Below are 20,781 nucleotides of genomic sequence, written 5' to 3'. Positions count from 1 at the left end.
GCAGACCTCGTGGAGGAGGAGGCAGGAGACGTGCATCTTTTCCCTAACCAGGCAGGCTCTCGCGAAGGGTTCAGCCAGTTCTCAACCCCTGACCTTGTGCAGTCAGCCGCTCCGTCCCGCCTCGCTAGCCCTGAATGCCCCGTGTTTGTGTGTTTTCCTCTCCTGCAGGAACCAGTGTCTGGTTCCCACGAGCAGATGGTGCTTCTAGGATGATTTGCTGGCTGCATCAGAGCCAGGGTGTCCCTTAGGGACAGTGGCATTGAACTCCACAAGGTGGGCGTGGAGGGCCCCCCAGCCTTGCCACAGGAGCTGCGTTTCTCTGTGTGTGTGTGTGTTTTTTTTTAAAGATTTTATTTATTTATTGGAGAGGTAGTATTACAGACAGAGAGAGGGAGAAACAGAGAGGAAGGTCTTCCTTCCGTTGGTTCACTCCCCAAATGGCCGCAATGGCCGAGCTACACCGATCTGAAGCCAGGAGCCAGGAGTTTCTTCCTGGTCTCCCATGTGGGTGCAGGGGCCCAAGAACTTGGGCCATCTACTGCTTTCCCAGGCCACAGCAGAGAGCTGGATTGGAAGAGGAGCAGCCGGGACTAGAACCAGGACCCATATGGGATGCGGGCACCGCAGGCAGAGGATTAACCTAGTGCGCCACAGCACTGGCCCCTCTGTTTTTCTTATACCAGAATTGAGCTTTTTACCTTTATCCTGCACCGGCCTGTGTTTGTGTGGCCAAGACCGGTGCTAATGAGTTTGGCTGTTCCCCCAGGGAAGGGGGGGGGGCATTGACAAAACCAGAGAAGGACACTTCACAACCCCCTCCCCTCACCCCCCATTTACAGGAGGATGTATTTTAGCTCACAGCAGCAGGAGGGCAGCCAGGGGTCAGACCCGGTTGGGCTCTTGCACAGAAATAGCAGCAATGAACAGGCCTCCAGAAAGGACCGTGATGCACTCTCGCCGTCTGCGAATGGGAGCGGCGCGCAAATCAATTATGCAGCCGGCAAAGGCTATTTTCTGCTTTCTGTGAACTCGGTAGCATCCACGTAGAAGCCGGTTCCACTGGCTGCGTTTCCCTACGTCGCTTCTCAGGAAGAAGGCGTGAAACCGATTTATTTTCAAAACTGCCCGCTGGGTCCTGCTAATCCTCACGTTTTCAGGCCTTCTGCACAGGACGCAGGCTCGGGCTGGAGCCCTGGGGGCTGTCTTCCTGCGCCCACCTTGTTTGATTCAGCCCATCCAGCGTTCCCGCCCCCAGCTCCAGCTGTGGATAATGAGGGATGCCTAGTGTTCCTTTCTGCACTTCAGCTTCCATCGGCCCTGGCCTCCGTACACAGTGGCTCTCACATTTATCTCCTCCCTGTTCTGATGGCAGAAGCTCAAGGTCAGTCTGTGGGCAGGCGTGTTCTCTCCTGAGGCTCTGGCCTTGTCTTGCACGTGGCTGGTCTGTGTGCTGTGGCCTCTCCAGTGAGAGCAAGACGGGTGTCTCTTCTCATAGACACCGACCTGTGTGACCACCACACCACCCTCATAACTTCGCTTAATCTTGTGCTTCTTTCAAAGCCTTATCTGCATCTTCGGTCACACTGGGAACTAGGGCCACAGCATCCGAGCGTAGCAGTTCAGTCTGTAACAGGTGCCGCTTAATGGAGTCGTCTTCTTCGAAGAGCACTGTGGTTCATCCATTCGTTCAAGACGTACTCACTGAGGAGCTGGCCTCGTGGTGTGCTGGGTGAAGCTGTGCCGTTGCCATGCTGGCATCTCTTACGAGTCCCAGCTGCTCCACTTCTGATCCAGCTCTCTGCTAATGCACCTGGCAAAGCAGTAGAGGATGACCCAAGTGCCTGGGCCCCTGCCACCGACTTGGGAGACCAGGATGGATTCCAGTCTCCTGACTTTGGCCCGGCCCAACCCCAGGGGGTGTGGTTGCTGATTGGTTGGCGGTCAGGACAGTGAGAGAAAGATAGAGAGAAAGGTCTTCCTTTGCCGTTGGTTCACCCTCCAATGGCCGCCACAGCCGGCGCGCTGTGGCTGGTGCACCGTGCTGATCCAAAGGCAGGAGCCAGGTGCTTCTCCTGGTCTCCCATGGGGTACAGGGCCCAAGCACCCCACTGCCTTCCCTGGCCACAGCAGAGAGCTGGCCTGGAAGAGGGGCAACCGGGACAGAATCTGGTGCCCTGACCGGGACTAGAACCCGGTATGCCGGTGCTGCAAGTTGGAGGATTAGCCTAGTGAGCCGCGGCGCCGGCCGCCCTGCTCTGTTTCTCCCTGGTCCTGTTACCCCTGCACCCCCCCCGCCCCGACTCCTCGCCATGCTCTTAGGAAGCCAGACCAGGGCACTTCCTGCAGCAGGAGGGCTGGACCCTGCCAGCCCACACCACAGTCCACTGCTGCCCCCTTGGCCATGATCCTGATCGTGTCTCTCAGCTCTGACCCCCCCGAGCCATTCAGCTTCCTCCTGCCCACTCTCTGGTGCCAGCACGGCTATTGTCAGCCGGGGCAGAGCCTGGGCAGCAGGGGAGGGCTGGAGGCCCCCTTTTCTCCTTGGCTCAGCTCACCCTGCATTGGCATTGCCCCGTGCGTGCTTGTTGAGCTCAGTCTCTGTCCCTGTTAGTACTGGGCACCGGGCGTGTGAGGTTGAGCCACCTTTTTTTTTTTTTTTACACTCTTTTTTTCTTTTTTTTTGACAGGCAGAGTGGACAGTGAGAGAGAGAGACAGAGAGAAAGGTCTTCCTTTGCCGTTGGTTCACCCTCCAATGGCCGCCGCGGCCGGCACGCTGCGGCCGGCGCACCGCGCTGATCCGATGGCAGGAGCCAGGAGCCAGGTGCTTCTCCTGGTCTCCCATGGGGTGCAGGGCCCAAGCACCTGGGCCATCCTCCACTGTACTCCCTGGCCACAGCAGAGGGCTGGCCTGGAAGAGGGGCAACCGGGACAGAATCCGGCGCCCTGACCGGGACTAGAACCCGGGGCGCCGGTGCCGCAAGGCGGAGGATTAGCCTAGTGAGCCATGGCACCGGCAAGTTGAGCCACCTTTTGACACGTCCAAGGGGTTTGGTGTCAGAAAGAAGGTTCCAGAAAGGTGGCCCCACAGAGCCTCGAGAAGGAGTGAGAAGGACTCCCTGGGCTGACCCCAGAGTTTGCAGGCAGGGGAATGGTGCTGCAGCCCAGTGGGTCATGGCAGGAGGACAGGGCAGGGCCAGGCGACCCAGGGTGCTGCCGGGGGTGGGGGGAGGCATAGTTGGGCTGCCCAGAGAAGCCTTCCGGGAAGATGACGTTTCTCATGGGGGGCCTGTGGGCTCTGCAGCGCAGTTATGCACAAAACCACGTTTATCATTTCAGTGGTGGGAGGAGAGGCTTTGGTTTACTGCTCTGTTGTAGTTGAGGAAGTTGAGGGCGCAAGTGGTTAGACCTCACCAAGGCAGTGGTAGAGACCACCAAGGACTTACACAACCACCTCAGTACTGGACTGGTGGGACCTTCCGCCCCCCACCCCCCACCCCCCACCCCCTTCCTTTTTCCCTCCCTCTCCCTGCACCAGCCTCGGTGCTAGGAGGCTAGGTGCTAGGAGGCAGATTCCTGCCTTTCTGGGGAGTAAAGCAGAGTGTTGCAAACCACTAAGTGTGTGTGTGATGGATGTGACAGCTGGGGAGGTGCAGGGTGACCGGAGCCAGCCCGGTGGGGGAGCAGTGTAATCTGAGGCCAGAGAGAGGAGTGGGAGTATGGAGTTTGTGTGGGAAGGAATTCGAGGCCTGAGTGGGTGGGGGTGGGGGACGAGCAGGGAGGCCTGACCCAGGCCTGCGGCTGCAGCAGTGGGGGAGGAGAGAGGTGAGGAGGACACACAGTTGGGCCCCCCTGCGGGTGGAGGTGCTGTAGGCTGAGCTGGGGAGCCCCTGAGAGGAGCAAGGGGAGGTGGTGATGGGTTCGAGGGGCACAGGGTGCCTCCAAGTAGAGAGAGCCATGGACAGGGCTGGATCAGGAGAGAGGGGGCAGCAGGGTGCTGGCGCTCACAGCTTAGGGATGGCCCACGGAGTCACGGAGAGGGAGGAGGTGGCACGTACGTCCCTGGTGGGAGCCCAGGGAGGCCCGGGGCAGGTGGTCAGGGAGAAGAGCGGGAGGTAGGGCACCTGGGTGGGCAAGAAGTGGGAGTTAGAAGGGGGTGTAGGTTCCTGGGCTGGGCGTCAGGAGGGCCCTGGAGAGGCAGTTAAGGGGACAGGTGTCAGGGGCTTCCTGGCTACCGAGTCTGCCCACTGTTCATGTACAAAACATGCCGGTCCTAATGCCTGCCTCTTACTGGGGGCTCCAGGAGGTGTTTCCAGTGCCTTTAAATGCGCATCCTGGGGTCCCCCCCCCCCGTAGTTGTTTTCTCCAGCATCCCTGCGAGGTGGCCCCTGGGATCCCTGCTCTGTGTTTTAAACAAGGGAGGACACTGAGGCATGGAGAGGCCCCAGCTACCACATCGTGGACGCAGGGTTTGAAGTCGGGGCTCCTGGCTTCAGATCCCATGTGCCCAGCTGCTGTGCTGGGCTGCCCCAAGCTGCAGGGGTGTGGGCAGCAGGCGGAGGTCGGAAGAGGAACCATGAATCTGGCCCAAGCCCTTGGTGAATGAAGGCTTTCATTGTTTTCTCAAGATTTATTTATTTATTTATTTTCATTTTATTTGAAAGGCAGAGGGAGAGAGAGAGAAGGGACAGAGACTTCTTTGATCCACGGGTTTGCTTTCCAAATGCCCGGCAACAGCCGGGGCTGGGCCAGGCTGAAGTCAGGAGCCAGGAACTCCATCCAGGTCTCCCATGTAGGGGGCAGGGAGCCACCTCCCACGGTGCACATGAACAGGAAGCAGGAATCAGGTGCCGAGCCAGGATTCGAACCCAGGCACTCTGGTATGGAATGCCTATGCCTTAAGCCGCGTCTTAGCCACAGCACCAAACTCCCGGCCCTGGCCCCCTTGTTCTTGCTCAGACTCTCACTGTTCTGCAGGGAATCCTGCACAGTGGCAGCATGTTCAGATACCTGCTGGTCTGTTCCAGCTGCCATACCCATTGCCACAGGCTAGGCGGCTTAAGCAGCAGACATTCATTTTTTTTTTTTAGACTTCTGGATGCTAGAAGTTCAAGGTGTTGGCAGGCTTGGTTTCTCCTGAGGCCTCTCTCTGGCAGGCAGGTGGCTGCCTTCATGCTGTGTCCTGACATGGCCTTTGTTGGGCATTCTGAGGGATGGGGGAGAAAATGTGCATCTGTGGTGTCACATGGGCGCTGGTTCTATTAGACCAAGAGTCTTCACCTAACATTTTTTTTTTTGACAGGCAGAGTTAGACAGTGAGAGAGAGAGAGAGGCAGAAAGAAAGGTCTTCCTTTTCCCGTTGGTTCACACCCCACCCCCCAAGTGGTCACTATGGCCGGCGCATTGCGCCTATCTGAAGCCAGGAGCCAGGTGCTTCCTCCTGGTCTCCCATGCGGGTGCAGGGCCCAAGGGCCTGGGCCATCTGCCACAGCAGAGAGTTGGACTGGAAGAGGAGCAACCGGGACAGAATCTGGTGCCCCGACCAGGACTAGAACCTGAGGTGCTGGCGCCGCAAGGCAGAGGATTGGCCTAGTGAGCCACGGCGCCAGCCTTCACCTAACCTTAATAACCTCTTTGAAAGGCCTACCTCCAAATACAGTTACATAGCAAGTTAGGGATTCTACATGTGAATTTTGAGGGCACGCCATTCAGTTCATGACACCTGGGAATCTTGAACCACAACTGGCAATCTGAACTATCCCTCACCAATGGGCTGGGGCTCTCCCCTGTCCCGTAGCATGCACTTGTCACCTAGAGCAGCAACAGGTGTTTCTGGGCATGATAACTGTGTGTTGATGGAGGAAAGGTTCGTGTGAGTTTAGCACAGAGTATTCGTTAAGAAACCCAAGTTGGGGCTGATGTGGTGGCGTAGTAGGCTAAGCCACCTCCTGCAGTGCCGATATCCCATATGGGTGCGAGTTCGTGTCCCCGCTGTACCTCTTCCGTCCCAGCTCTCCTCTGGCCTGGGATAGCAGTAGAAGATGGCCCAGCTCCTTGAACCTCTGCACCCAGCTGGGAGACCTGGAAGAAGCTCCCTGGCTCTTGGCTTCAGATTGGCTCAGCTCTAGCTGTTGTAGCCATTTGGGGAGTGAACCAGCAAATGGAAGACCTCTCTGTCTCTCTTTGTAACTCTGCCTCTCAAATAAATAAATCTTAAAAAAAAAAAAAAAAAAAAAGAAAGAAAAAAGAAAGAAAAAGGAGAACGCAAGAAAGAAAGAAGCCCAAGTGTTCTGGGAAGGAAGTTCTCTCTCTCTTTTTTTTCTGCTTATTTCCATGTAAAGAGAAACTTCAGTGGATCAGGGCCTCCTTGTCTCTGTGTGTTTTGATTCTTTAAGACATGATGGAGGAAAACTGCTTTAAACTGCTTTGATGGAGGGAAGGCTATGAACTTTCTGAAATACAGCCGGCCTTGTATGGTGTGTAAAACGCATGTGTGTTTTTGTGCTAATGTGTAAAACACGCATATGCGTATGCTTTTGTCATGGTAAAGAGGAATCTCTTGGATCAACATTTTTTCCTTCCTCTCAGTCGTCTGGAAGATCCATTTTGCATCTGATTTTTTTGCTTCGGAGGTTAGATACATCGACAATTCTAGAAGTGTTTCAGAGTAATGAATTTTAAAGGCAGTGGTGGGCGATCTCGGATGCAGGGATGAATTGAAAATCCTGTTAGCTCTGATCCTCTGTAGACAGTCTCAACTAAGTCAATATTTAAAGAGGATGAGAGAGTGGGCTGATAGGAACCCACTGCGTTGGGACTGAAAAGCAACTCCATGGCGGAGTTTGCAACCGCAGGTCAGGGCAGTGCAGGCTGTTTTCCTTGGCTGAATTGCAGCCTCTCCAGGCTGACTGATTGGACGTAAAGCGGTGTGCTAGAAGCAGCGTGAGTTTAAGGAACGCTCGCTGTGCGCCTGGTGTTGGCATTATCTCAGGGACCAGTTGGGTTCTGGAAGTGTGCACCATTGCTGGGCCCCAAGGGGTCCCTGCAGCCCTCATTCTGGGTGAAATTCAGCACGGACTCCAGTGTGAATCTCTTTATGCAGCTGCTTTGGTCCCGATGGGTTGGGATCCACACGGATCCTTTTCGTCTCCTGTATTGTGTCCTCTCTTGTGTCTGCCTTGGACGCAAGAACGTTCCCACTCCATGCTGGGCAAGCCCTCTGCTTCTTTCTTTCGTCCCTGGGGTTTTGTGATCTGTCCTTTATCCTTTATTTCTCTACCCCTACAGCTGCTGCCTTGTGAATTTATTTCCTTTTAAAGAATATTCACTCCGTTTATTTGAAAGGCAGAGAGAGAGAGAGAGGAGAGAGAATATGAAGCAGTCTTCTGTCTACTTGCTCACCCTCCAGATGCCCACAACAGCCAGGGCTGGGCTACGCAGAAAAGCCAGGAGCTGGGAACTCCACTCAGGTGGATGGTAGGTACTCACGCACTTGAGCCGTCTCTGCTGCCTCACAGGCACATGGGCAGGAAGCTGGATTGGAAGCGGAGCAGCCAAGACTCGAGCCAGCACTCCAGGTGTGGGATGTAGACTTCCTAAGCGGCAGCTTAATCCACCGCTCCCACACCCCCTGCCGCTGCTGCTGCCTGGTGAATTTGGATCTGCTCCCTTCTTTGACCTGCAGGATTTGCAGTTCTTTCTCATGAACTTAGCTGTTTATTAGAAAGTTGCTTTGCTAATTTTATGCATCCCTGGTAGGCTTTGTTAGTTTTGGACACAGAAGAGGGGCGAGAGTAGTGTTGGTATTTTGTGAGACAGGCCATTACTTCATGAGTGCTGAGTAATCCCTTGCAGCTGCCACATTGCCAGGCCTTGCTGTGAGTCTTGTTGGAAATCTCTGGAAATGGGTTCCTTTGTAAAATGTTGGGGGTCTTTGCAGCTTGGATGTGCTGACGAGCTGGAGTCTTGTTTTTTACCCCCAGAATATACACATATGCTTGTGTGTGCACATGCACACACATGCACACACACACACACACACCCCAGAGTGGGCTGGGAAGGCCTCAGTAGAATCAATGAGGCCCAGTGGCAGCCACTGGGCTTTCCCTTCTGTTGTCTGGAGCACCCCCAGCTTGCTTATTTCACTGCCATTTGACGGTGTATTCTCTTTTACTCTTTGTCTTTTTAAGATGTATTTATTTGTTCATTTATTTGAAAGGTAGAGTGACCGAGGAAGAGACAGAGATAGAGAGGGAGAAGGAAAGAAGAGAGATGGATTTTCCACCCACGAGTTCATTTCTCTGGCTGCAACTCCTCATTAGGGCTGGGTGAGGCCAACAGGAACTCAGGACTCCATCTGGGTCTCCCATATGGGTGCAGGGGCCCAAGCACTTGGGCCGAGTATGGATGGGAGGGTGGGCATGGTGGGAAGATTTCACTATGTTCTTAAAGTTGTAGCTGTGAAGTGTATGAAGTTTATAACTGTAAAGCTGTATAGTTCTGCATACATTTTTATGGACTTACTTCTAAGGGTATAGTTTAAAGCTTGTCATGGGACCCCAAATCCCCTTAAGCTGGGTGATAAAAATACCATCTTAGGTGTTAAAGTGATCATATGAATAGGATTAAGTGTTAAAGTGATCATATGAATAGGATTAAGTGTCTGGCAATAGTAATAGAATTATAAAGGAGTGAATGCTCCAACATGGGAAGCAGTCCCCACAGCAGACTCGTAGAATGACAATTGCTTTAAATAGCACTCTGACCTCAGAATCAGCCCTTAAAGCATTCTGATTTGGCTGAGCTCCCTCTGGGGGTCCAGCCATCCTTGCTTGCTTCCCTGTGGCTTTTGCTGGCTGCTGGCATCCCTTGGCTTGTGGCCCCTGCACTCGGGCCTCTGCTTCCTCCTTCCCATGGCCTTCTCTTCTGTGTTGTGCGGAATCTCCCTCTGCTCCTATTTTGTAAGGGACATTGGGGAGCACATTTAGGGTGGGCACAGATAGTCCAGGTTAATCTCATCTCGCAATCCACTATGTCGCCTTTTCCCAAATAAAATCATATCGACACGATCCTGGGACAAGGGTTTACTATCTTTGGCTGACCATTAGGCAGGCAGTCCAGTAGAGGCAGTTAAGGAGCTAAATACATGATCCTGGCAATGATTGTGTGCTCTGTTAAAAAACAAGCTGATTGCCTGACTGCCAGGCTTTTTGACTGTTGTTTACTTATTGTACTTTTGAGAGCTGGTTGCCCAAGGGTGTAATTTTTAGAGTTGCAACACCGGGTTAAGCAGAGACAGCACTTAATTGTGCTTTTCAACACCCTGTTTCCCTGTACTCTCAAGAAGAGGGATATGCAGAGGGGGCGTCACAGAAAGTTCATGGAAAATTGAATGAAGAGATGTTTATTTTGGTGCAAAAATTTTGAATCGCATGCCTAGTTTTTATATCCTAATATGCATTTCCATGAACTCTTCGGCGACCCGGGTGTGTGTGTGTGTGTGTGTGTGTGTGTGTGGTGTGATTTTGGAGGGCTGTCAAGAACAAATGCAGTTTATAAAACTGTTAGTCTAGCATATGATGAGCTCACTGGGGCCAAAGCAGTGGCAGAGTGTGACTTTAAGTTCTGTGGCTGAGGGTATCGGCCCTAGCTGACCAGTGATGCATCTCAGCTGCGTGGCACACACAGCCCCTGAATGATTGTCCTTGGCCATTGAGTGGTGTTTGCATCTTTGGACTGGGGGCCAGCAATTTCCTCTTACAAGACTCTGTTGAGAAGAGATGACAGATAAGCTGTTGACAGCTAGTTTTGCTTTGATGGTTCCATCTGTCTGTCACCTATGGGTCACTTACTGTTTATAAAATACTGTGTGTGGCACAGGGCAAGGGTTCCCTACGTTAAGCAGTGAGTGCCTTAAGTCTTAATGCAGGTGCTGTGTCGTCTGCTCGTGCGTGGGGAGGGGCGGAGGCACCTCTGGAAGGGAGGTGGCACTTAGTGCAGCCACTGAAGGACTGGGGGACCTGGGTGGGGGAGGGAGGTGGCAGGAGAACCCGGAGAGGAGCTGGGAGTCTGGGCTGGACCATGGTGTGTGTTTTGGGCGAGGCACTGGTGGAGAAGCCGCAGGAGGGCTCCTGGGGGCAGCAGTGAATCCGCAGGGAGAAGAGTTGGAGGGCATTGGTGCGATGGCCGAGGCTGGAGGTGGCCAGGCCGTCTTTCTTTCCCTCCCTCTCTTCCTTCCCTTCCTCCTTCTTTCTTCCTCTCTTTCTCTTTTCCTTCTTTGAAAATTTGCCTTCGCTTTATACTTTTTGTCCTTTATTTCCTTCAGAGTACTTATTTCAGCTTTATTGATTTTTACTTGACAGAGAAATTTACATGGTGTTTTGATACGTATATCTGTGTTGGGGGTGGTTCCCAGAAGCAAGCTGATTGACATCTGTCACCTCACACAGCTGTGATTTTGAGTGTGTGGTGAGAATATTTAAGATCTACTCTCTAGCAGTTTTCAAGTATGCGGTATGTTATTGTTAGCGTTAGTTACTACGCTGCACATTTAAAGAATTGTGAGCAGTGTCCAAAAAATAACAGTTGAGCCTCTCCTTGCAAATATGCATCTATCTATATCAATTGTTATTTTATTTATCTGTGTGTCGGTGCCTCTGTACTAATATGTAGACTGCACTGAGAAGCAGTTACAAAACCCAATTACAAAAAGGGAAATACATAGAAGCGTCTTTTTCCTGCACCGGTGACTTGTTTGATCGTTTATAAGGTGTCCCTGGGATGCTCTTGTCTCCTTACAGACCTCGGAGCTGGGTGCTGGACTGCCCCAGAATGCTTGTATGGGAACAAGGGAAGGAAATGTGGGGGGAGGGGCTGACCGGCTGGTCTTGGCTGCTCACCTTAGCGAGGGAGCGAAGCAATAAGAAAGAACAGGTGAAACCAGTGGAATGTCTTAGAGCCCCTACAGGTGAGGGGTGCAGATATGGGTAGATGAGACCCTCTTGCCTTCCCTTGCTCCCTCCTGCTTACTTTCTCTGCCCTGCCCCCACCTCCTGCTCCCCGCCTTCTAGGACAAGTCGATTTGGCTTTGGGGAGAGGACCCAGGAGGAGCTGCTCAGGGGTAGCTGAGATGCCACCCAGCAGCAGTGCAGGGTCTGGGTCCTGACAGCAGCAGGGCCCAGCGGTTGCCCAGAGGAGGAGGTCAACTCCAGACCGGGCCCCAGGGCCTGTGCCGGGCAGAGAAAGGGCAATGGCAAAGCTAGGGGAGTGTCTTTGGGTAGTGCCCTTCCCACTCCCTAGCCGTGACCTGAAGGTGGGGGATGGTTTGGGGGAGTGGAGGGGTCCAGACCTGGCGCTGGGCCCTGAGAGTGAGCAGGGAGAGTCCTTTGCTGGAGGAGACCAGCACCTCACCCCTGCCCGCTGCCCTGTAGGAGTTGAGATTGGCCTGGCCTCAGCCCTCCAGGCCTCCCAGGCTTAACCACCAATGCGAGTTGCTGAAGTCCATCCCATCCTCTCCTTTAATAATTGAGTCTTTTGACTTTCCCTGGCATTCCAGTTTCCTTCCTCCCTCCCTCCCTCCCTCCCCCTTCCCTCCCCCTCCCTCCCTCCCCCCTTCCCTCCCCCTCCCCCTCCCTCCCTCTCTCCTTCCTTCCTTCCCTCCCTTTCTCCCCCTCATTCCCCTCCCTCCCTCCTTTCCTCTACCCTCCCGCCCCCTCCCTCCCTCCTTCCCTCCCCCTCCCCCTTCCCGCCCCCCTCCCTCCTTCCCTCCCCCCTTCCTTCCTTCCCTCCCCTCCCCTTCTTCCTTCCCTCCCTCTCTCCCTCCCTCCCTCCCTCCCTCCCTTCCTTTTTCTCTCCTTGATGCTGTTTTCCATTTTGCTGTTCTCCTGGCTCAGAGAAGCAGCTTGGAATTTTCCCAGGGTCCCTGCGAGGACTCGGGGAGTAACCTTTGCCTGTACCAGCTGATAACGGCCACGGCTCTGCTTTCTCCGTAGGTGGCCATAAAGGTCATCGACAAGAAGAGAGCCAAAAAGGACACCTACGTCACCAAGAACCTGCGGCGCGAGGGCCAGATCCAGCAGATGATCCGCCACCCCAACATCACGCAGCTGCTGGATATCTTAGAGACGGAGAACAGCTACTACCTGGTCATGGAGCTGTGTCCTGGCGGCAACCTGATGCACAAGATTTACGAGAAGAAGCGGCTGGAGGAGTCCGAGGCACGCAGATACATCCGGCAGCTCATCTCTGCCGTGGAGCACCTGCACCGGGCTGGGGTGGTGCACAGGTGAGGGGCTGCCACGTGGTCACAGGTGGCCGAGCCTGTGCTGAGTGCATGGTTCCAGCAAGACTGGGTCGTTGCAGCCTGTGATACAATCCTTGCACACTGTTGCAGGGAATTGTTTTGTGGTGGGGCAGTGCCGGTGTGGCGGTTCATGGGGAGGGCCTGAAGCCAGGGTTCCTGGGCTGGAGTCCTGAGTGTGCCCTTTAACAGCTGTGTGACCTTGGTGACTTCTGTGATCCCCAGTCTATTGATCTGTAAAATGGGACTAATAACCCTTCTGCAGGTGTTCCTAAGAGTCCAAGAGCTTGGAACAGCGTTTGTGTAATAAGTTCCGTGCAACTATTAAGTGCTATTTTTCCTTCTTGCTGTTTTGTGAGACCTGTTGGTTGGGTGCCTAAGAGAAGTGTTGAGTGTTCAGGTGACGTGAGGCTGTTTTTCTGCTGGTGCTAGGGGTGGGGCTTTCATTCTCTCTGCTTGCCATACGGTAGCAGCTCAGTGGCTGTTTGCTCCAGTTGAACGGAATCACCATTGGAATTGTGATCTTGCCCTCAAAGCGGAGGCGTGTTCCCCAGAAGTCAAAGCAACTCTGAAAATAATTATGAAAGCCAACTTGTTTATAGCAGCCTGTTGTTCCCTCAGAGGGCGAATGGAGGGCTGGTGTTGTGGCGCAGTGGGCAGTGTCACAGACAGCCCTGTTTCAAGCCCCGGCTGCTCCACTTCCAATCCAGCCTCCTGCTAATGGCCTGGGGAAGCAGCAGAAGGTGGCCCAAGTGCTCGGGCCCCTGCACCCACAAGGGAGACCTGGATAGAGTTCCTGGTTCCTGGACCAGCCTGGCCTTTGCAGACACTGGGAGAGTGAACCAGTGGGTGCAAGTACTCCCTCTTGCTCTCTCCCTCTCTGTTACTCTGCCTTTCAAATAAGTAAGTAAATAAATATTTTTTTAAAAAGTGAGTGGAAATAACATTCTGAGTCATGTAGCCATGGGTCACAGGCTCCTACTTTTAGCGCTGTATGGAAGTAAACTTTTCTCCCACAAAAATTGGGCTTCAGCCATGAATGTATGGTTTTTCCTTCATGGAACTATAGTCAGTGATTACCCTGGGTTGAAAAAATTAAAATTCATTTTTAATAGGTTCTCTTGTTAAAAAAAAAGATTGATTTACTTATTTGAAAGAGTTAAGAGAGAGAGAGGTAGAGACATCTTCCATCTGCTGGTTCCCTCCCCAAATGGCCTCATGGCCAGAGCTGGGCCAGTCCAAAGCCAGGAGCCGGGAGCTTCTTCCTGGTCTCCTATGTGGGTGCAGGGACCCAAGCACTTGGGCCATCTTCCTCTGCTTTCCCAGGCACATTTCCAGGGAGCTGGATGGGAAGTGGAGCAGCAGGGACTCAAACCGGCACCCTAATGGGTGCTGGCGCTGCAGGCGGTGGCTTTACCTGCTACGCCACAGTGCAGGCTCCACGTGTTCTCATTTAGAAAGGCAAGACCAAGGCAGAAACACATGGTGTGTGTACATGCTGTCTATGTACAGGTATGTATACACACATGAAAGTTGAAACGTCCTGAGATACAGTTCACCTACTATGAAAGTCACCATTTAAAAGCGTACGATCCAGGGGTGACTTTTGTGTATTCACAGAGTTGTACAACCATTTGCACCCTGTGACTTGGCAAATTTTTATTGCCCAGTGGAGAAAGGCCCTGTCGGCACTAGCAATCACTCTCCCTCTCCCCCTCCCGCCTGCCTCCGGTGACTGCTTCCTGTCTTCCCTCTCTGTGGGTTTGCTCACTGTGGACGTTGTGTACTTGTGGAATCCTACCAGAAGTGCCGGGTCCTTGGCCGTGGGCTTCTTCCCCTCAGCACGGTGTTCTTCTGGTTCGTCCGTACTGTAGCATATGTCAGTGCCGACGGCCCGCCCCGGCTGATCTCCACTGACAGACCTTGGGGTTGATTGCATCCCTTGGCTCTCGTGTGTAAGTCTGCTATGTGCGAGCTTTGTGCGAACGTGTGTATTACTTCTCTTGGGGACTTTCCACTCTCAGGAGTGGCATGTGACCTGCAGGGGAAACAGATTCCAAAGATTCGAGGCCCAGGGGTGCCTTTTTTTTGACTGAAAGCCGCTCACATTCTGATTGGTGGAGAAAGCGGCTCCAGCCCCTTCTTTGGTGCAACGATGCCTCCCCGCTATGGGGCTGGCACCGTGGACTGCTCCGCCTGTCCTACAGGGTGGATCTGGGCTCAGGGCTTCCCTGGCGCCAGCCCCAGCCGGGCTCCACTGAGACCCGGCTTCACGTGTTGCCATGAGATAGCGCCTCGCTGGTACAAAGGGTTTAGATCAACAGGGAAGGGTCCGTTCAGAGATTCTAGGTGAGTTGCCCTGTTTGTGGCTCTGCCCCAGCCATACCCTTGCGTAGCCTGCGGTGTCACAGCTCTGCCAGTATTAAGAGGATGCCGGCTATCAGGGGTGCCTGGCTCCATCTTTGTTTATTAAGAAGCCAAGACAAAGGCAGAGACCTCAGGGGTGAATTGGCTGGGAGTTCCAGCTCCCCCAGTGGGATCCAGAACAGGGGAACTGTAGGGGGCCAAAGCTTTCTGTGGGACTTGTGTGTTCGCATCAGGGCTTTGTGCCGTCAGCCACTCAGCATCCCGAGGACAACAGAGGGAAACCGAGGGAGAGCTGCGGGTGGCATGCTGGTCTCTCCCTCAGGAAATTTTCAACAACCCTTTTAAAGCAATCTTCACAAAATCCAATCGCTCTCCATGCAATTACTGTCAGAATGTCAAAGGAATGAATTTAATAATGTTTTTATAGCAGAGACAGATGCTTTTTCTCTTGGATCCCCAGTTTTCTACATTTTGCTCTCTTTCCTTAGAAATAGATTCATAATCCAATCGTGGCGAGGGCTTGCATCCTTCATAGAGAAGATTGGAAATGCAGATAACTATAGATTCAGGAGCATTTCTGTGCTTTTCTCTCTGAAAATCACCTGCACGCACCTGCTGCTGCACACACATGGACATCGGAGGCTGAGAGGTTGAGCCGGTGACCTGTTGTTTGCTGAGCCATCCTCCACTGCTTTCCCAGGCGCATTAGCAGGGAGCTGGATTGGAAGCGGAGCAGCCCGGACTCCATCCAGCGCCCATAGGGGATGCAGGCATCATAGGCAGCTGCTGCTTGGCCCGCTGTGCCACAACGTTGATGCCAGGGCTGTACATCTTTGCAAGGGCAGAACGTGGTCAGCTTTTTCTGTGCTCCCTTTTGGGATTGCCTGAGAAATTCAACAGTTAGAATCCCAGGAGTTAGGGTCCCGTCCCTGCTCGTCCAGCAGGATTTCAGGCGTCTGCCGATTTGCCTGGGGTGCAGGGACTGTGGACTGCTCACAGGAATCCCGTGGGTTGAGATTCATTTAGAGTACCATACTGTGCAGATGAAACACAGCAGGGGGAGTACACCTAGGAAACCCCCCCACCCTGTGGGGGGGAGGGGGCTTTGGGACAGGAGAATGAGATCAAAGGAAGCAGCAGCCACTGCCCCTGGAGGCCTGGGAGTCCCGCTCAGGAGGAATTCGGTGGAGGGGAGGGACCCTTCTTTGTTCTCTGGCTCCTGACAAGAAGCAGGCACCACCTGCGGGCCTGTGGGAATCAGAAGTTCTTCCTGGAGAGGCAGAAGGGGAGAGAGGTATGGCTTCTGCTCACTGCTTGGCGCTATTTTGGGGTCCCATGGCCTCTGACGGCCAGCGCAGAACTAGAAGAGGTGCTGGCTGTGTCGTAGGCTTTGTGTTTAATTGGGTTTTTTAAAAGAAGTGTGTGATTGGGAATGTAGCCCAGTGGCTCCGTGGGTTGGAGGCACGGAGGTCAGCGGCGGTGATCCCAAAGGCACACACCTGCGGCTACACGCCGGCTCTGCCGGCGGATTCCTCCAGCTTTCCTTCCTGCCTTTCCATGTCCACACCGTAGGAAGCAGGGATTACCCACTTCCCCTGGTTGTTGCGAGGGTTAGGTAAATCAATCCATGAAACGTGCTCAGACCCCAGACGCTGGGTAAGCATCAAGTTCATGTTCACCTGGTAATGACCGAGTCTGTGGGAGGATTGGAGTCCGGCTCGTTCATTTACTTCTGTGTCTAATGGACACGCCATCACTGTAGACACTCATGCATTTCATCCAGGGGAAGTGGAAGTTCAGGGCCACGCAGGTGTCCCTTCCTGTGCTGTGCTTGCTCTCTTTGCCAGGCTCAATCCTTAGTCTCCAGATCTTAGCTCCAAGCTTGCCTTCTCCAGGGAGCCCTCTAGGCTGGGCCTTGTGGGGGTCCAAGACTCCCAGAGCACTCTCTATTTTGTTTTTTGTTTGTTTGTTTGTTTGTTTGTTTTTATTTTTTTAATTTTTGACAGGCAGAGTGGACAGTGAGAGAGAGAGACAGAGAGAAAGGTCTTCCTTTGCCGTTGGTTCACCCTCCAATGGCCGCCACGGCCGGCGCACTGTGGCCGGCGCACCACGCTGATCCGAAGGCAGGAGCCAGGTGCTTCTCCTGGTCTCCCATGTGGGTGCAGAGCCCAAGCACTTGGGCCATCCTCCACTGTATTCCCGGGCCACAGCAGAGGGCTGGCCTGGAAGAGGGGCAACCGGGACAGAATCTGGCGCCCCGACCGGGACTAGAACCCGGTGTGCCGGCACCGCTAGGTGGAGGATTAGCCTAGTGAGCCCTTCTCACAGGATCACTTACTTGCATTCTGCACAGGCCACAGCTCAGCCCAGTGCCTGGCCCAGGGGGCTGCCCGGTAGGACTTGGCTGAATGAATGAATTCAGCTATGTCAGAGTTTGCACTGGGATGGAAGCTTTCTAGTAGCCAGTCCCAAGGTTCCTCTTGGACCACTTCAGGGGCGCTTCTTTGTGGACTTGGTGCCAGTTGGTTCATTTTTCAGGTCACAGTGCATCAAGCGGCATCTTTTTATTGAGCACCCCTTTCATTTTTATAAGTTGAATTTGTTTCTGGGACATGATGAGAACTCAGTAAAGATCTCATTTCAATAAGGCACTCAGACACGTGGTTAAGGACTTTTTTTTCTTGCGTCTTACCAACATGCCCGTACTCTAACTAAATCAAAGAAGAGCGGAGCGTTTGGTCTTGCACGGTGCTTTTGATGATGAGACCTAACCAAGAGAACGCCTCCTCGCCACCGAGTGCCCACGGTCACGGGCATCGGGTGCTTCACTCTTGCCTTGTTGCTACAGCCCAGCCTGTGGCTGCCAGGGAAGCTTTCTCCCCCAGGCTTGTTCCTGAATTCCGCCTTCCCTCGCTGGGCCCTTCTCTCTTCTCCTGCCCTGGAGGGCCGCCTCTCCCTGGATGATTGCTTATCTCCCGATTCCTCACCCGGTCCAGCTCTTTCCTGCAGTTTTCCCCTTCCTCTCGGGGATGCACCCATTCACTCAAGCGTGCACTCAGACACACAGCAGATGGGTGGGTGCATGGGCACATACTCAGTGCACACAGATCTCCCCTACGTACATGCACACACTCACGTGAGTGGGGTTCACAGTGCAGTGTGTACACACAAGCCCACGGGAGTCACACATCTCGGTGCACACACACATACACACACACACATCCCCACTCCAGCACAGCTCTGGGCTCCCATCTGCTCCTCCAGCCCTACCTGGGTTGTCCTGTTACAGCAGCAGGCTCCTCCCTCACGCCTTCCATCGGGGAGGGTCAGTGCCTGGATGTCACTGTCACCATGTCACCGTCACCGTCACCATCACCGTCACCATGGCCGGGCTCCCAGCCTCCCAGATGAAAGGCCAGGGGAGCTTTATTGTCAGCAGAGGCCTGTTTGCGCTTGTTCTCCTGAAAGAACCTGGAACAAAGGGCTTGTGCTCTGGTGATGCCTGTGGGGAGCAGTCTTCCCTGGAGTGGGCCCGTCTCCCTGTGGGCGTTGCTCCCTGCAGCCCCGGTTAGCAGAGCCGGCTCTGGAAGGCCTCCGTGCCTGTGCGCCCCTCTTCTTGGCATGCTGTGCTACGGAGCCTCAACAGCGGCTTCCCCTCCTTGGTGCCTTGGAGTTTCCCTTTGCTCCCAGACACCCCATTCCCTTCCCCAGCCCCCTCCTCGAAAATCCCCCATCTCGGGCCACCTGTCACCTTGCTGGTTTTCCCCATCCACCCAGGGCCCACTTGCCTCCCCTTCCCTTTTGTTCTCGAGTTAGCACGGATCGTCCAGTGCACCTGCTACAGAGACCGCAAGACCAGGGAGCTCCTTCTACTTCCTCTCTGCCCTGTGGGCGTGGCCAGTAGTGTGCCCCTCCCCCCATCGTCAGGTGCGCATTTGGGACGAGCTGGAGTCCACACCCACTTTTCACGTGGACCACAGGAGCTTTTCTCGATGGAGCCAGTTTTCTGGATGACAGAACACGGAGATGGAAACCTTCTGCATAAACTCACTTTTCCTTTATTATCCAAGAGGCTGCCTCTCCATTTTGTGGCCTCTTTGGTCATGGATGAGTAGCAGGGCGGAGGGTCTGGACGGTCCACTGTGCTTGGTGGACTCAGGTCTTGGATTTCAGGTAGCTGAGGATGCTGGGAGCAGAGTGGACCACTTGGTTGTAGCCGTAACCTTGCAAGCATTGATGTCCTTAGGAATGGGACAAGATACTCGAGACAAGATACATTGACACTTTGTTAGCAGCTTCAAATTTACAGAAAGATTGCACAAAAACTACAGTTCCCACGTACCTTCGCCACCCCACATACTGTTTGTTCCATTGTTTATTTATTTCAAAAATATTTTCTGACACCTCCACTTCCCCAGCTGGAACCCCTATTAACACTACCTTGTATGAGTGTGGTACATCTGTGACCCTGGATGAACCAATATGGATGCCTCATTATTATTATTTTTTAAAGATTTATTTGTTTACTTGAAAGGCAAAAAGAGAGTTAGAGAGTGAACAAGTGAGCGAGAGAGATCTTCCATCCGCTGCTTCACTCCCCAGATGGTTGCAATGGCCAGGGCTGGGCCAAGCCGAAGCCGGGAGCCTGGAATTCCAGCTGGGTCTCCCACATTTGTGCAGGGACCCAAGCACTTGGGCCATCTTCTGCTGCTTTCCCAGGGCACATTAGCAGGGAGCTGGATTGGAAGTGGAACAGCCAGGACTCAAAGCGGTGCTCATAAGAGATGCTGGCATTGCAGTTAGTATATTAACCTACTGCACCACAACACCAGCTCCAAATGGATGCCTTATTATTCTTTGTTGTTGTTTTTTTTTTAAAGACTTATTCATCCATTTCGAAGTTGGAATTACAGAAAAAAAGGGAGAAAGAGAGAGAGAGTGAGAGTGAGAGCGAGTAAGCTTCTATCTGCTGGTCCACTCCCCAAATGGCCGCAATGGCCAGGGCTGAGCCAGGCCAAATCCAGAAGCCAGAGCCTCATCTGGGTCTCCTATGTGGGTGCAGGGGTCCAAGCACTTGGGTCATCCTCCACTGCTTTCCCAAGCACATTAGCAGGGAGCTGGATCAGAAGTGGGGCAATTGGGACTCAAACCAGTGCCCATGTGGGATGCCAGCATTGCAGATGGCAGCCTGACCTGCTGTGCCACAGCACTGGTCCCATAGAAGTCTTATTAGTCACCAAGATTTGTTGTTCATGTTAGGGTCCACTCTTGTTATAGATTTTGACAAATGCAGAATGTCATATATCTACCAGTACAATGTCATAAAGAATACTTTTAGCATCCTATAAAACCTCTCTGCTGCACCTCTTCAACCTTCCTCCCTGCACCCCTGCCTCTGGCAACCACTCCTCTTTTTTACTGTCAGCATGTTCTCTCCTTTTCCTGAGCATCCTCTGGTAGGAACTAGACAGTGTGTAGCCTTCTCAGATTAGCTTCTTCCAGTTTGAAGTTTGCATTGAGGTTCCTGCATGTCTTTTTATCACTCGATAGCTCATTTCTCCTCTTTGAATATTCCAGATCCGGAGGTGCACAGTTTGTTTATCCGTGCACCTGCTGAAAGACATCTTGGGCGCTTCCAGTTTGGGGAAAGTATGAATAAAGCTGCTGAAGGCATTCGTGTCCATAAATGTTCTGCTCATTTGGGTAAACAGCTAGGTAAAAGCTGTTTTTAAAAATAGGATTTTCGGGACAAGCATTAAGTGCAGTAGTTAAGACACTGCTTGGGGTGCCTACAAAACTCATCAGGGTGCCTGGATTCAAGTCTGTCTCCATTTTTTCCGGGGTCTGCACCTGCTCATGCAAACCCTGGGAAGCTGCTCAAAGAGTTGGGTGTCTGCCACCCAGATGGAAGACCTGGATTAAGTTCCTGGCTCCTGGCTTTAGCCTAGCCCAACCTGGGCAGTTAGAGGCATTTGGGGAGGAACCAGCAGATGAGAGATCTCTCTTCATCTGTCTCTCTGCCTTTTGAGTCCAAAGGAAAAAAATAAACGGAAAGAAAATGATGAAAGCTTTTGATTAAAAAGCCCTGAGATTTTGATGTCTTTTTTTCTTGCAAGAG

At 53.2% G+C, this 20,781-nt stretch overlaps 1 protein-coding gene across 4 annotated transcripts in view; it reads left to right on the top strand.

Moving 5' to 3' along the window:
• HUNK (hormonally up-regulated Neu-associated kinase) overlaps positions 1-20,781 on the top strand; it is a 106,577-nt gene that overhangs the window by 30,074 nt on the left and 55,722 nt on the right. For all 4 annotated transcript variants that reach the window (XM_051859489.2, XM_051859488.2, XM_070071879.1 and 1 more), the window contains exon 2: positions 11,989-12,281. In XM_051859489.2, the coding sequence (XP_051715449.1) occupies positions 11,989-12,281 (293 nt within the window). The remainder of the gene's footprint in view (positions 1-11,988; positions 12,282-20,781) is intronic.

Source organism: Oryctolagus cuniculus, chromosome 4 (genome assembly GCF_964237555.1).
Source record: "Oryctolagus cuniculus chromosome 4, mOryCun1.1, whole genome shotgun sequence".
Lineage (NCBI taxonomy): Eukaryota > Metazoa > Chordata > Mammalia > Lagomorpha > Leporidae > Oryctolagus > Oryctolagus cuniculus.
The sequence above is the reverse complement of the archived record's forward strand: the minus strand, read 5'-3'. Positions and strand labels throughout refer to the sequence as shown.